The following is a 17042-nucleotide window of genomic DNA, read 5'->3' as shown; positions in this document are numbered from 1 at the left end:
CAGTGCCCTAACCTGCATTCTTCAAAACCAATTCAGAAATTTTTCTACCCACTCACAAGTTGCACCCAAATAATCGTCGGTGTTATAAACATTTTTTTCGTTGTTTTAATTTCTTATTTTGGTGACTATTCTGTGCGTGATTTATATATATATATATATATATATATATATATATATATATATATATATATATTTTATTATATTCTATCAAGATGATACCTCAAGATATTTTAATGGTTCTTATTCTCTACGCGGTTTCATTGTGTAAGTATTTTATTTTCCTTTTTTTTTAATTCAAATAATTCTTTTGATCAATTACAACCTATTTATATATCGACAATTTTAATTTTCAAAACTTTGATATATTTTATAAAATTTATTTTCACGAACTGATCTTCACAGTAACTTGTTTATGAAAAATTTATTATCTATAGTAAAAATGTAAAAAAAACTTCGTTTGTAACTGAGAAAAACTGGAATCTGATGATTTAAAGACATGAATAGTTTATTCCCCAAAACTAAAAATATAAATTATTCTGGTTTCATTTTTAAATACTGCCAATTAGAAACGAGAAATTCAAAATATATAAATTCTCTTCAAATATTATTGATTGATTGATATGCACACCAACCAATTTTTTTTATATTAACCAGAATAGAAAATTGTTTTGTTGTTATAAGCAAATTAGGAAAAATATGAAACATTTCAAATAACTGATTTTAATCAAAATCAGCTCGCAACTTAGTTTCACCGTATCTGAATCCACTGTATACCATGTAGTTTTTTATTTTATATATATATTCCGCATTTTCTTTTAAATATTGAAATAGTTTTGTTAAATGTTATTTTTTCTATTCGAATCAGGAGTTGTCAACCAGTTCAAGACTTTGATAGATTATACAATTAAAAATTAGTGTTTTCATGTCATTTTAAGGTTAAGGACGTTCCCAGGGGTGACTTAGTTAAGTGCATTTCAATATAAAAAACCATAAATATAATTAAAAAATTTGAGATTCACCGAGGTCCTTCTTAAGATAAATAAAAAATAATTACTGTTTACTTTTATTAATAAAAACAGAATTTCGGTAATTTTAATTAATTTAATAACGCGCTATTTAAATACGAGATTTTTTATTAAAATCATTTAGTTTAGTATTAGTGAAAAACATCTACCTCAGAAACGTTTGCCAAAATCTCCAAAACTATGACCCTTTCTGCACACTTCATTTCTATCTGAGTCTAATCTCACTAGCTTTTCATCCGGTATTATAAAATTACATACGAACTGATATCAATATTGTACTGTTTAAATCCTTGTTCTTTGTGAAATATCGAGCATACTGTAATAAATTATATGATAATGAACATTTATTTTCTTGAATAATCCCAAACATAAAACATCTGAAACATGTACATTGGCCAGATTTTTATAATTCTTGATAAAAACATTGTAAAATCGTTTTATATGCGTGTCGTTGTGACATACCAGACTCAGTTTACCTGTGAACGTATTCAGTGATAAAAATGTTGAAGAGGATACGTGAAAGTTTTGGTAAATAAGATACAGGTAGAAGTTTTACATCAGCAAGCATGTAGTTCAGTGTTATACATTAGGAATATTTTAAATGCGAACCAAGATAGTACGACAGACTTCTAATAAAAAAAATTGTATTACATATAAAGAATTATAAACATAAAATTTGAATAAAACAAATACGAGATACCAAATTTAATTGAAAACGCGATATTTTGTTATAAAATTAACTAAAATTTATGATGGTATTGAAGGGGGTGATGTAAATCAGTTCGGCTCCAAACCTTTTTTTATTGCAAATGTTTGATGTAGTGCACAATATTTATAGAGTGATTTGGAAAAAAAAACAATAACAAATACGCATAATTTGAATCTATATTTCACGTTGTACAACCCAATATATCAAAATTGCTGTCATTTTTCTATAACGTATTTTTTGTAATATATGTTTTCGTTGTGTGAACTAACATAACAAATCACTCATTTTTTCTGCCAAAAATCGATTTTATTCATAAATGTGATCATTCCAACGCTTCTCCAACTTCTCGAAGATGTGCTTGATAAAATATTTGTATTTTTCCTTAAAATACACTTTAATTTCAGCAATTTTTCATTTTTGAGATCAACGAATAGCCAGTAGTCACTGGGGGCCAGATCTGGACTATACGGTGGATGAGGAAATGGCTTTGAAAATAATTAAAGTAGCTTCACTTATATGGCTGTCACTTTTTTCCGACTAATCGAAATGTCATGAAATTTGACACATAGTTTTTTGAAAGTTGGTTAAACGTCATATGGATTTGACAATGGCAGCGCCATCTGTGTGTCAGTCACAGGACTTATAGAATGATGTAATATATTGTTATCGATTTTCAAATGAATAGTTACGAATGTAGGTTTCACCTATTTCTTTAATAATAGGAGATGCAAAAAGGGTGCGAGAAAGTAAAAAATCTTGTGCTTTTCGGTATGCTAGGGTATCAGTTCCAAGCAAATAAATTTTATTAAGAATTGTTATTAGTAAAGTAAAACAAAATTATTCCTAACCTAACCAAAGTAACCTTAGAATATCAATTTCGATTCTACTCATATTTGTAGAGTTAAGTCTTATAAATATTCACACACACAAGAATTTTCAAGTGCAAACGAAGTTTTTTATATTTGGAACCCGATATGTACAAATGGCGATTTGACGTTACCAAAAATGTGATGTTTTTTAATGCTTTAAATACTGACGTGCTGTAATTCCTTGCTTAGTTCAGATCTTCAGATGTGGATACTTGGCTACAATAAATTAAAGGGGAAAAGCTTGTTTTTTTATTTATAGATTTAAGTATTAGTAGGAATCTAATACGAAAATAATAATTTTATTGAAAAAACATTGACAAATTTCAATAGAAAAATCGAGTCTCCATCACAAAAAAAGGTATATGGCAATGAATAATGCTATTTGAATTAATTTTCAAAATAACAAAACAGTTAGGTTCTTAAAACATCACTTGATGTACAACAGTTGCCAACCGTCCTGAATTTTCCTGGATAGTCCCCGGGACGTGGATTGTCCTAAGTTAAGCAGTAAAAATGTTTTGGAGAATTGATGATTTGCTACTAAATGGAAATGGCGTTCTTTTTAGTAGCTTACCATAGCGGTCTATTGGAAACCAGGAAAGTATCCCTCCTTCTAACGCTTAGGTCGAAAGGGTATTTTCTCATATGGAATTCAAATGAACAAAGCCGATAAGAGCCGAAATTTAGAGATGAGTTGCGCTAATTTTTTGTCAAATTTTAAACCAGATAAGGGCTTGATAAATGGTGTGTGTCCCGGATTTCTTTCACCAGGTGTTGGCAACCCTGCTATAAACATTTCTATGGCTCAATTCATAAAATGGAAATACTGATCAATATATTGTGTATTTGATACTATTTAAGGTAATATTCTTCATATGCCTCACTCAACTTTATTAGGACGTTCTGTGTTACCATTAAAAACCGGTTAATAAATGAAATAAATATGGAGCCAATGATAAAATCGATCACACGGGAAAATTCATTAAAAAATTCACAACATGACAACTAGATATATATAAAAATATAACTAATGCAATATTTCAAATATTAGTTGGAATCGTGAATTATTTCCTAATAATAACATATTTAATATAATTGGATGGAATTTAGATTCATACAATAAAATACATAATATTTTTTGTCAAATAAGAGGTGTTATTGAAAAAAAAAGCAAAGAAATTTTTGTAGCAGCAATAATTAGTTATTATATGTTTTATTAGCCTGACCACGTTCATTTTTGGTACCGGATATTAAAAAAAACATTTTTGAAGCAATCTACATTAGTATCTTACACTTTCGACTGTTTTAATAGTGTCTTTTATACAGTATGGTGTAAATGAAAGAAATAAATTCGTTAATTTTATAAGCCGGTGAATGGAAAAATCCTGAAACCTGTTGATTTTTATTTTCAAACAGGCTATTCGTAAGGATACCTTTTTATTTTTGACGTTATCTATGTGAGCGTGATGACGTAATCGCTTAAATTTTTAAATAGAAATATGGGTGTTGTAATACATTACTTGAAAGGTCTTTTAAATACCTATTCAGCCCTATCAATATGTCGGAGTAATTGATGTTTGTATTTATTTGAAACATTAATAAATTTTTATTATTACAATGAATTATATTATTCATTAAATACAAAGAAACCTAAATTAAGTACTGAAATTGTTTACCTTCAGTTTAAATACAATGAGAAACACCTGTCGCGGAATCTTCTCGAATCTTATCTGCGGATTATTTGTACAACCTCAAGACATGTACTTTTTTTGAGTTCAATGATATTTTTGATCTATTTTGGTTTACTCCACTTTTCAAGTATTAAAGACCACAAAATATCAGTGAACTCAAAAAAAAGATACGTCTTGTTGCACAAATAACTCCGCAGATAAGATTCGAGAAGAACCCGCGACAGTTGTTTCTCATTGTATTTAAGCTGAAGGTAAACAATTTCAGTACTTAATTTAGGTTTTTCTTTGTATTTAATGAATAATGAAATTCATTGTAATAATGAAGTTTTATTAATGTTTCAAATAAATACAAACATCAATTACTCCGACATATTGATATGGCTGAATAGGTATTTGAAAGACCTTTTCAAATATTGTATGCTCACATTGATGACGTCATCACGCTCAAATAGATGACGTCAAAAATAAAAAGTCTGTATAAAAATAAAACACGGACGGATTCCAAGATTTTTCCTTGAAGTCACTGGTTTATGATTATTTCGAATTTCGAGAATTTCGACATTAATTGACTTATCACAGATATAAAATGTAATATCTAATCTACTTTGATTTTATAAGCGCAAAATTTTTGTTCTTCCCCCTTCAGTAACTATTGAAATTACAAAGTAATGTGAAACTTTAATAGTAATATGTATATAAACAAAAATTCGAATAGTGCAAACACAAAAGTATCAATAGCCACTTAGTTGTGACTCTTGGTTCATTGTTGAGTATGACGTCAGGGTAATTATCTATTTCGTAGTTTATATCTGACAAGAAATATTATACTTTTCATATCAGCAGAAGTAAGAAAACACCGCATCTCTATTTAATTCAAGTATTAGAATTCGACAAATTTCAAGAAAAAACTGTAACCAAGATAAAGTGTAAGCCCATCCTATATAGAATAACATTTTTAACAACTTTGCGGAATGTGTGAATTCTGATGACGCAGACAAGATCTGGAAAACAATTGTAATATATATTTTTGATTGAATAGAAAGGAATTGTGGTTTCATGTTTAATTTGCATCAATTAAACTCGACATTAAATATTAGGTTCAAAAACATCTCATATTTTCTTTAAAAATTGGTTTTAATTCAAGTTAATTAAATTTTAGTGCACGAAATTTTCCCACCCAATTTGCAACTTAATGAGAACTTCTTTTAATCAGTATTGCTTGGGACAAGTTAATGAAATGATGTATTAAGGAAGTATTAGCAATTAAAGTTTTAGTATAATTATCGAATATTTTTAAATACATAAGGCTTTGAAATATAATATAACACATCTAAACTCGAATTCTAACTGCCATAGATAATTCAATGCGCATGATTACCGGCAAACATAATTATTCTATGACCTATATTATAATAGATCTTTTTAAATAGCTGTCATTTGAAAACAAATATGGCTGATGAACGTTTAATCTGTCAATCTCATTTGAATCAAACTATGTCTACGATTTTGCGCCTTGATAAAGTGTGGAAGAAAATCTGAAAGGGATGCTGTCAGTTTTTTTTTAATTACGTCATTAAACATAAACAGAATCTTAACCAGCTGTCCAAGGAACGTAGAAAACGATCTAGATGATATGAAAAGAGTAGATTTAGATTTAGATTTCAATTAGATACAGCAGTCCAGCCTCTGCTTCTTTCATTTCAAAGAAACCAATGCATCTGGTGGATACATTAAACCTCGATAAAGCTCTCAGTTTAAACAGGTGAAACCTTCAACCTTGCGAATGAAATTTAAATGTAGAAAATGTAATTATTTTAGAGTATATCATATTCGTAGTTCCAAGAGTAAAAATCTTTATACAATAATTAATTCTGTCTTTGTGAATGGTTCCCGGGAAAGAACCTCCTTCTTTTCTGTCCGTAGTCTCAACCCTAATTGCGCAGAATTTAATTAAATATTATCTTTTTATAAAAGAATATCTGTAGTTTTTACTAGAAAAGACCGAAACTTCATGTACAAGTAAAGAAAATGTTCAAGAATTTCCATCTGGATGTACTCAAAAAGTTCAGACAGATTTATCATCAGAAGCCATATCCGATGCTTTTACTAACTTATCTTGGATCACTATATTATTAAAACATTAACAGGCAAACATTAATAAAATTACGTTAAAATCTGGATTTGGAATATAGTTGTGGGAAATAAACACAAAAAGCCATAACTAGTTATGTCGAAACAAATAATAATGTCTTTTAAGAATAAATTTTATTATTGGAGATCGCAATATTACACTGAAAAAGTAGCAAAACTCAGTCAAAATAGCATTAAACAAGTTATTTGTCATCGTAGTATTTATCACTGACACTGTAAAAATAAACGTGTCTATTTAGTAATCTTATTATAATTGAATAAACACTTTAAACAGTTGTTGTTGAATTTATATAGTGGAATTTAAAAAAATTTTTATTTACATACAAAAATTAGTTTGTATCGCTTAGTGTTGCATTACTTATCTATTTATTTATAGATTTTCGTTATTTAAACAGAAAATGTAAGAAAATGCAGTCATCAATTTGACTTGCGGTCTTCTTGTTTATATGAATACAAAGTAATTATTGTATGTAAAACTGATAAAACTATTTACTTGTACTATTGTAAGTAGTAATCGAATTTTTATCTATGAATTTATTGACGTTTCAAAGAGAAACTCTCTGGAGATTTTCTTATCAAGTTGTATTCCTCGAGATCCTTTACGTGTTCGATGCATAGCCGGATGCAACATGGCGAAGAATCTTGACAAGAACGGAAATTATTTTTAAAACAGGATCCGGGGCAAGTTTAACAGGTGTCTCTTAGGGCTCTCGACATTTTACAGTACCTCCTTTTCATTTAAATTGCGTATATATACGGGGTATGCAATCTTTGCAAATTGAAAATACTATTTCAAGTATTTAACAAGTCAGGAATATGTTGAACAATAGTTTTTCAAACTGCTTTCTTAATTTCGTAACGATTCCTAACAACATCGCTTTTTTAGATAAAATTTTGATTATCGCAACATAGGAATTATTCGATCGAATGTTATTTCTAATTCCTATAAATATGTATTAACACATAGGGCTGTAATATGAATAAATAAATGATTACGAGTTACGTTTTGGCACATTTTCGAAATGAGCCAACTTAGATAACCCCGACCGAAGTCAGCAGTAAAATTGATTAAGATAGTAGATAGTGCCCGATAATTATACGTTAAAAATATGGATTCAGTAATTACCTACTTTGGAAGCAATCGTCGACCGCCGCTGGCGGTACGACATACTGAAAAAGGGTTTCAGGAGTACCGAAGCACTGTAATAATATTTAGGAAGATGCCGCATGCAATTATCGGTTAATTTACTATGATTTCGAACAGGTAGATATAATTCAGGTAAATTGGAATCTGCCTGAAAACTTTTTTATGTATTTCGGCATCTTGCAACATCCTTCTAATTTACAGGGTGGTTTTGCAATATTCTAAATTAGCGATAAGAAAATAATTTATTTAGAATTATAATTTTTTTTACTCTCCCAACTTTCATTACAAATTAACATTTAACAAGCTTTTTGCATATTTTAAGCATTCTATTAATTTTTTCCTCATTTTTATTATTTACAATGCAACAAATTTTCTCAGCTTGGCATCATAATTTTTCGTTTTATCATACTCAATGCGATATAAGTTGGGTGGTATTTGTGGCAGTTTTTTTACTATTATCTTATTATCAAAACATAGTATTATACGTCTAGTAAGTATTGTGCATACTGATGCAGCCTTTTTGCACAGAAAATAAAAAATAATCTGTCAGTACTCATATTTTTATGTTAACCTCAAAATATCGAATGCGTGCAGCGAGCGCACGTGAGTCGAGCGCACGGTGGTTCGAGCGCACGGTGGTTCGAGTGCACGGTGGTTCGAGCGCACGGATTATATAGGAGGGTGCATCGACCGAACATTTGCAGGTTTAAAGACGGTATTTTATACCTAACCTAACAAAAAATGCACTCATTCTTAGAAAAAATAATTTTTTCTATCAATATTTGTTCAACATTCGCTCATTTTGGAAAATATTGTTGCTGATGGTTTTTCATTTCTTTTCTTAATAATAATTATTCCAAAGTTCGTATGTTTGGCCATCTCTAGGACTCATTTCGGAAGATCAAATTTTCTTGTGCGCTAGATGCACGAAATATTTTCTAAATAAATAAATAAATTTTCTTACGTACAACCCAGTCTATTACTAATTGCTTGTGTAAGTTTCTGGCACAATTAAATAATATAGACATGTGATAAAACTAAATTATTCAAAATGATTTTTTCACATTAAAACGATGAAATTTGAAAAAGTTGCGGCATTATTTGAAGTGTGCCGATACAAAAAAGAAGTTTAAATCCTTATTATGAAAAATCCACCACCTGTGGTATCCATAGAAACCCAATGTTTGGAATGCTATTGAGAAACAGGAAGCTACAGAATCTCGAATAAAAAATACTCGGATAACTAATCCTTTTCACCTTGTATTTCGCCTGTGATCGCCGGAGGCTGCCAGCCAGGGGTACCAACTGAACGGCTACCTAATCTTCAATGCCTATTTATTTTAATGGGTATCTTAAGTCAGTCAGGTGCACGGTATACACACAGTTTCCATATTATAATGACGCTGAGGAATTTATACCGAGAATGTATCTGCAGTTTTAAATAAAATAGTTTCGAATATGAGTGATGGGTGTTGCCGAGACACAGACACAAATTATATTAATACCCGACGTCTTATTAGCATAATGTTTAGTCACCGATTATCTGAATTTATTTTGAAATAACTGTTAATTGAAATTCTTTTTAACTACAGCTAGTAAATATACAGGGTATAAGAACAGACCCACAGAAGAGAAGATTAACTTATTTTCGATACCATTGAGGATCAACGGCATATTAAAACTTTATCTAGTCAACGAACTATTCAACGTAATTTACTTCATCCTTAACATACCCAAAAAGTACAAGATTTGGGTATGAAAGTGAATTTCTGTCAATTCATTTTACCTCAGAATATTCACTTTCAAAAGAAAACTTTTTAATTCAATTATCAACGGGCAGATAAAGAAATATTTAACGTAATTAACTTCATAGGATGATTCGATTGCCTTCTACTTACCATTACTCAATGCCCGTAACACAGCAAATTTGTTGATTTTAAGTGGAAAGGTTAGAAAAAATTAATTTTTTACGAAATTTTAAGGCCTAGTTTGATGTCCTATAACTTCTCATGGATACATCTTTGTATAGAGATAAATTGTTATATTTTGGTTTCGCCTATACGCCTCAGCTCTGCCTCGACTCTTTTGCGGAACACCCTATATATAATCTCGAGAATAGTTTATATTTTAATCTTAACGAGTGATGTGTTTTTTATCAAGAAACTTTTTTTAACGTTTCGGTGTAATTTTGTGCTATAGAGGGCGGCAATGAGACGAGCCAGTGCCGTCTCCATGGTGGCGAAGGGAGACAGTAACAAAGCCTACAAAATAAAACGAGTCTGCGGGGCGATTGTTGTTGACGGCATACGCGACGGACAGCTCGGGACGATACCTTAATAAAGATTGGAAACGGTTAATATCGGCTCTTGAGGCTATGAAAAGTGACTCTTCCCCACAAAAAGCTTAGGTTAAAAGTGAACCTCTGGGACTCTTGGCTCAACTAAATTGTCTAGAAATGGACATATTTTCAGAATTCTCGGAATTTGGGTTAAAATCATTTTATATAGTTTCTAAACTAGATGTCGACGCAGATGTAGAAGTAGTTTCCAGGCTCTACGAGTCTTACGAAGATATATTGAAAAATTCTTAGCCTACTATAGAACCAAACAAAATTTCAATGTCAAAATATTTTATTACTCAACATATTCTACTCTTAATTGGATACATTTATTACAGCGAACCTGCAACGTCTCTAGACCTTTTTTCTTGCTCTGCAAACCAGACCTTCACAGCTTTTATTACCTCCTCGTTGGAGGAGGAAAATTTACGACCTTTCAAACTTTTTTTCAGTTGATGAAAGAGATGATAGTCGGACGGAGTCAAATCTGGTGAATAAGGGAGGTGTCCTAGGAATTTATTGCATGGCAACATGAGATTTGTGTGCAAGGGGGTTGCCCTGCAAAAACAAAACACCTTTGGATAGCTTTCCGCGTCTTTTCTCTTTAATGTTTTTCCCGTAGTAACGTCGAATAGTAATCTCCAGTTATTGTTCTACTCTTATCCAAAAAATCAATCATGATTCCTCCATGGCAATCCCAAAAAAACTGAAACAATAACTTTTCCAGCAGATTTTTGGACACGAAACTTCTTAGGTTTTGGAGAACCAGAGTGTCGCCATTCCATCTATTGTTGCTTTGTTTCTGGATCGTGGAAATCGTAGAAATACCCTTGCACACTTTTGGTCAACATTCAAACATTCGGGGATCCATTTTGCAGCAATTTTTGTCATGTCCTAATTGACGTGAACTATATGATGAACGACGCATTCGTATGAAATATTCAGAGCTTCAGATCAGATACGTTTTAGCCCAATTCGACGATCTGATAAAATCATGTCATTAACTGCATCGTTATTTTCGGGGAGTGATATAGAAACTGGTCTTCCCGATCATCATCTTCATTGGAAAATTTACTCTTTTGAAGCTAGCAGTTCAATTTTTCACGGTCGCATCCGAAGGACATTGATCACCAAGGGTATTAAGCATATCTTCGTAAATCTCCTTACCTCTTAACCCTTTTAAATACAGTTTTAAATACAATTTTTTGATTTTAACAATTTCGATGGACATCTTTTTTCTTTTAATTTATTGCGTAACTCTGGTTGAAGAATCTGGTAAAAGAAAATGCTTAGAAGAATACAGAAGTAGAATGTCTCTTTTATGAGCCGTCCCTGGCCTTCAGATAGTAGTGTAGAATTATTTATTCCGTCAAGTACACTTCAAGGATATAATTAATCATCTATTTAAAATTCATATTGTTCGAATGTCTAATTTAGAACATATAATTAAATATAAGTTCTGATTTCGCAACTTTAAAGGCCTATAACTCAGAAACCCGTATATTTGAGACCTAAAACCAATCATTTTTTGTAATTTTATCTTTTGTTCATTGTCCAAAGCCATCATCATCCTGTGTATTTCTGTTTTTTGTTGACTTTTTTGTTAGTTTTATATTCAAGAAATTCAAACGCAAATTCAAATTGCAATAATAAAATTCTATCATTTAATGACGAATATGGTAAGCGAGTTTAATAATAATTACTGAAATTTTTTATGTTCCGGTTTTATGAGACAAAAATTGTAAAACATTTTCGGCCACAGCCGAAATTCTCACGGCTAGTTTAATTTAAATTTCCTCTATTCTGAAACCGACAAGGGACTGTCGTGTTCGGTCGCAGAATTTAATAGAATCACATTCCGTAACTAGATTCAACATTGACATTAAATTTTTCGTTATATTTCATTATAAATATCTTTTATCTTATCATCTATTTAAATAAAAAAAATACTGAACATGTTTATTGGTGTTTGATGTAACGAATATGGGAGTTTTGAAGTTATGAAACGATAAGTAACGGGAGAAAATGCGTGCGATAAAACTGTGATTTTCATTTGAGAAACGTCGGAAAACGTTGTGATGAAGATGTCATGGTCCGCCGCTCCAGAAGTCACCGACCGGTCTACGCGGTGGACCCTGGCAGAAACATAACCGCACACCAATCTCCATTACTGTAACCATTTTTTACAGATCACATATTGAATATTTGATGTTTCGTTACATATTATACTATTTTCACATATTCAACGCTTTATACAGAGTGGAACATAAACCTGGAAACGCTTATATGTCTCAGTAGCTACTAGTTCCAAGTTAAAAATTTTCATGGTGATTTTTTTGCATTGCCTTCAAGTTTCGCTCAGTAACTATCTTGGTAAAACAATAACGATAGATCATAACGCATCATTACTTCATAAACTAAATACACGGATTGTGTTTGAAAAAGAAAAAACTGGTTTTCAATGGAAAAAATCAAAGAATTTTACTCTTGGTTGAGTATAGACCGTACGAAATTGGTTTTGAGAACAAAGATTTCCATTAAATGAAAAAGTTACAGACGAAAATGATTATTATTTCGAATGGTTTATAGAGTTTGAAAAAGCAGCGCTAAAAAAATTTATATCTAATTTATTTGTTAGATTGAAAACCATTCAGTCAACCCTCGTATTTTTCTCGTAAGTAATATGTCTATTACGTGGTATGAGGACAAACATTTGGTCGTCTGTCCTCAAACAAGATTGGATGTAATAAACGAAGAGCGCAGGACCTAAATGTCATCTTTAATTACATCATTATCAGACCACCTGTCTACACAAACAAGGCTAAAATGGTTTTAAATAAACCTTAGGATTCATTGAAAACTACTAAAAAGTTATAGTCTCTTTATTAATCTAATAAATGCGTGCAAATTGGCCGTTTCTGTAATTGATAAATAATTTGTTCTTTTTTATCTTTATAATGAATATATATTCAGTGGCGAGTGGATTTTGCGGAAGGGGGCATTAAGAGATTATGAGTGAGCTGTGATTGGTTAATATGTAATTTTCCAACAATAATTTTCACCCTTCTATAAAATCAAGTAGATGTAATAGATTGGTTTCCAGGAAAAGAAATTCGTTTTCAGTTACAGGAATTCCTATTTGAGAAGGAATCCAAGTAATAATTTTGCTATATAGAGAAAGTATATTTTATTGTCAAAAAATTTGTAGACAAAAGTTTGTAAAAACTAAAAAACAAACATAGAAATAACTAAATAAAAGGGGGAAAATGCGGGAAAAGATGATATCGTTTTGATTTCAATTGGCAAGTGATAGTGCATTTTTTTGCATTGTAAAATATTGAGTCCTGAACTAATTCTGAACGTGAAGTAAGTCGGTAAAGGTCGTGCTCCGCGTTCCTAACTGGAAGGCAGGAAGGAAGAGTCAGATTTTGTAATCTTTCAAAAAAATCCTTGCTGTTGAGTTCGCGAAAATATCTAACAGCTTTCTTTTGTAGTTAGAAGATTCGCTCAAATTGAGTCTTACCACACATACTCCAGAAGGAAAAGGCATATCGAAGACGCGACCCAATAAGTTCAAAATAAACTGTTATAGAAATGAATAAATTTAGTTTTTGGAAACTGATCTTAGAGAAAAATAGGAAGAACCTAATTTTTTAGATAACTTCCATTTCAAGGAATTTTCCGCAACAAGCTCTACAGATTCAAGACGTCGATGGTGGTGTTATTTAATAAAAAAGGCAGTAATGTATTTTTATATGATGAAACTTTGTTTGAGACAGAAAAGATTAGAATCGCACCATGATTTAATGGTGATTAGATCACTAAATATGGTGTCGTGAGATGAGGGTTGCTCCAAGAGAAACTAGTGTCGTCTGCAAATAGACATATTTTACCACTGATGTCGCTTATAAACAGAAATAACAAAATAGGATCTAGTACTGAACCTTGGGGCACTCCACCTTCTATTGGCTTGCAAGAAGACATCGTTTTATCAACCCTTACAAGCTGATTTCTGTGGGTAAGGTATGACTTAAAGCATGCGACAGGTGTTCCCCTGAAACCGTAGTTAATTACAATATTATGATTAACACAATCGAAAGCCTTAGAAAAATCACCAAAAGTTATTGGACTGGATTGATGATAGGCTTAAAAAATACCAAACTGATAGATAGTAGGTAAGCATTTCATATTTCTAATTAACTAATCAAATTGATTAAAACAAATGTTTAAAATGATTGCTACGGATCACAATAGACTCATAATTTCTCATAAATATTATGTTAATAATATCTCCTTTATAATTCTACATACTTTTTGAATGCATGACTAGTGTCATCTATATTTGATTAATGACGCAACGTAGATAAATAAAAAAATGAAAGGAAATTGCCATGTTCTATCATCTAACTGATAGGTATAAAAAAGTAAAAAACGATTTTAAATCTAAAATCTTTCCTAACTTAACCTATAAAGCCGCTTAATTAAAACTTATCTTTCTAAACCATATCAATCTTCATCTTAGAAGAGTTCTTAACAGAACCGGCTCTACATGATTTATTTATTTCCTAAATAAATTTCTTGTATTTGAGTGAATGATATAAACGTTGGTTGATTCAGTTATATACTCGATATCAATCATGATTTTTTTGTTTTCAAAAAGGAAAACATTTTTAAATGATAAAACAAGCGGTTAAGCAATAGGGAGACGTGATTGAAGGTTTACATGTAACAAATAATCTAGAAAACTTGTGTTTGGGTCGTACAAGATGACCATCTAAATAAATTGTCTTCTTTAGGCCAACGAAAAACGTTAATTAACCTCAATACAAGAGAAAAACAGATTAAAATGGACTAGACATTATAGGAATAGGGAGCGTTGAGTCTCCTTTTGAGGTCTGCGTAGGTAAGAGTCGAAGTAGAGTCCTCTATGAAAAGATTACCAGAAACGAAAAGTTTATTTCCGGTGTCCGTTATGTATTGTATCAAAGTCGGCACAACTGCTCTCTACGCCCAAACAGCATTTAGCACAAAATTCTCTACTTTTGATCCTCCAATAAATTACCATTAGCAGCAATAAGAATTGGAATATTTATATTATCTCAAAGCCGTCTCTGAGTCCACTTCCTAAAGGCATTTACTTCTTGAATGTCCAATTAAATGTAAGTAATCAATTTTATGATAATGACCATGACTCTTTGATTTTTTAATACTTGCCGACAAAGTTACAAATAAAAAGATTTTTTATGAATTGGTAAAAAAATATTAAAACTGCAGCCAAGTATAATGCGTTAGTGTTCGGAACGTTAAATAGTACACCTTGAGAACATCCTTTTTATTCATTAGATATAAATTATCATTACCAGAGAAAAATAAAGACCGAGAGTTGTTTCGAAGGTTGAATTCAGTCGAAATAATGACAATAAAAAATAAATAAACAACAACATTGAAACACATTCACAGGACAAAGCGTTAACCGAAGAAGATCCTGAATAGCCCCAGCTACTCGGTAGTTTCCTTGGAACATATTTTATTGCATGGAAAAAACATTTTCATTTATAATTTGCATCTAGGTCCAATTAATACAAATTTATCAATATACAAGTTGTCCAGAAAAGGTATCGGGTATTTGTAAGTTCAAGTAAACAAAAAATATTTATAAGCAATAAAAACTTTTATTGTTTTATTGATACCATATGAATTGGAAAATTATTTGGAAAAGATGATGTTATCCAAATTATGACCGTTACGTTGCTGGCACTCTTCTAAACGGGAACGAAGATTGGCGATAGCACGTCAACACGAAGCTCTTGATATTGCTGCCATTTCTGACCTGATGTTTTCCTTCAATTGGGTTAGGTTCGTTGGATTATTTTGATAAACCTTACTTTTAAGGTATCCCCATACAAAATAGTCAAGCTAAAGGCTAAGGTCGGGGCTTCTGGGAGGCCATTTAATATTACCTCTTCGCGCAATGATTTTATTAGGGAATAATTCATTCACAACTTCCATCGAGTCATTCGAGGTATGGCAAGTGGCCCCATCTTGCTGGAACCACGCTCTTGAGTTGAAACCTGCAAATTCCTGCAGCTCTGGAACCAAAAAATTTCGCAACATATCGCAGTAACGGTCACTATTTACATCGATTGCTCGGCCTCGTTGATCTTCATGAAAATAAGGACCAATAAAATTCCTTTAGCAGACATAGCGGCCCAAAAAACGACCTTCGGGCTGTGCAGGGGTCGTTCATGCTTTCGTCTCGGATTCTCGACTGCCCAGTATCGACAATTCTACTTATTAACATGACCATTCAGGTGAAAATTTGCTTCGTCGCTGAACAGTATGTTTTCAAAGTTGTTAAATAGCTGCATCATTTCGTTCGCAAAATTCAGTCGATTAGCATCGTCCGTATCCTTCAATTCTTAAACCAATTGAATTTGATAGGCTTCTAAATACAAATTTTCCTTTAAAATCAAATGTAAGGACGATTTTTTGATGACGCTTAGCTTCGCTTTCGGATGGATAAAGATGGATTTCGACGGACCGACGACTCCATTTTTTTCAATTGTTTCTTCATCACGAACTGAACGAGGGCGACCAGAGTTTTGAATTTTAACTGTCGCACCTATATTATCGAACATCCTGATCCATTTCCTAATGCTATCGTCACTTGGCGTGTATGATATTCCGCACGATACAGACGTTGAGCAGTCACTATTGAATCACCGTTACGAGAATACGCTCGTACGCAAAATGTGCGATGCGTCTCCGAGTACTGTTCCATCGTGACTAAAACTCCACAAAATGGCGGACGCCACGAACCCCTCCCGCTCCCTTTCGTCGCTCCGTTTAGAATGTGGCGCGAAAACAAATACCCGATACTCTTTTTGGACACCTTGTATTAGTGCGTTATTAGAATTCTTATATTTTGTATTCTGTTGTCAGCGGCTAGCTACTGAAAGAAAATTCTTGCATACCTTACCTATCTATTAACCTCAATATCAGTTGAAAAATGTAATAAGGGCCACAACCAAAACCACAAATAATGGAATCTCTATAGATTTCTCATGGTTTTTAACGACAATACCAAGTCAGTTTTTTTTTATTCAACGTTG

At 31.8% G+C, this 17042-nt stretch overlaps 1 protein-coding gene across 2 annotated transcripts in view; it reads left to right on the top strand.

Annotated features, from left to right (window-relative positions):
• The window catches only part of LOC130450935 (uncharacterized), a 28836-nt gene continuing 11794 nt past the window's right edge, over positions 1-17042 (top strand). The window contains exon 1 of one of the 2 annotated variants that reach the window (XM_056789680.1): positions 1-264. In XM_056789680.1, coding sequence (XP_056645658.1) covers positions 213-264 — 52 coding nt within the window. In that variant the 5' untranslated portion in view covers positions 1-212. Of the gene's footprint in view, positions 265-1494; positions 1554-17042 lie in introns of those variants that run through there. The other variant, XM_056789681.1, reaches the window with a different exon arrangement.

This window comes from Diorhabda sublineata, chromosome X (assembly GCF_026230105.1).
Source record: "Diorhabda sublineata isolate icDioSubl1.1 chromosome X, icDioSubl1.1, whole genome shotgun sequence".
Lineage (NCBI taxonomy): Eukaryota > Metazoa > Arthropoda > Insecta > Coleoptera > Chrysomelidae > Diorhabda > Diorhabda sublineata.
The sequence above is the reverse complement of the archived record's forward strand: the minus strand, read 5'-3'. Positions and strand labels throughout refer to the sequence as shown.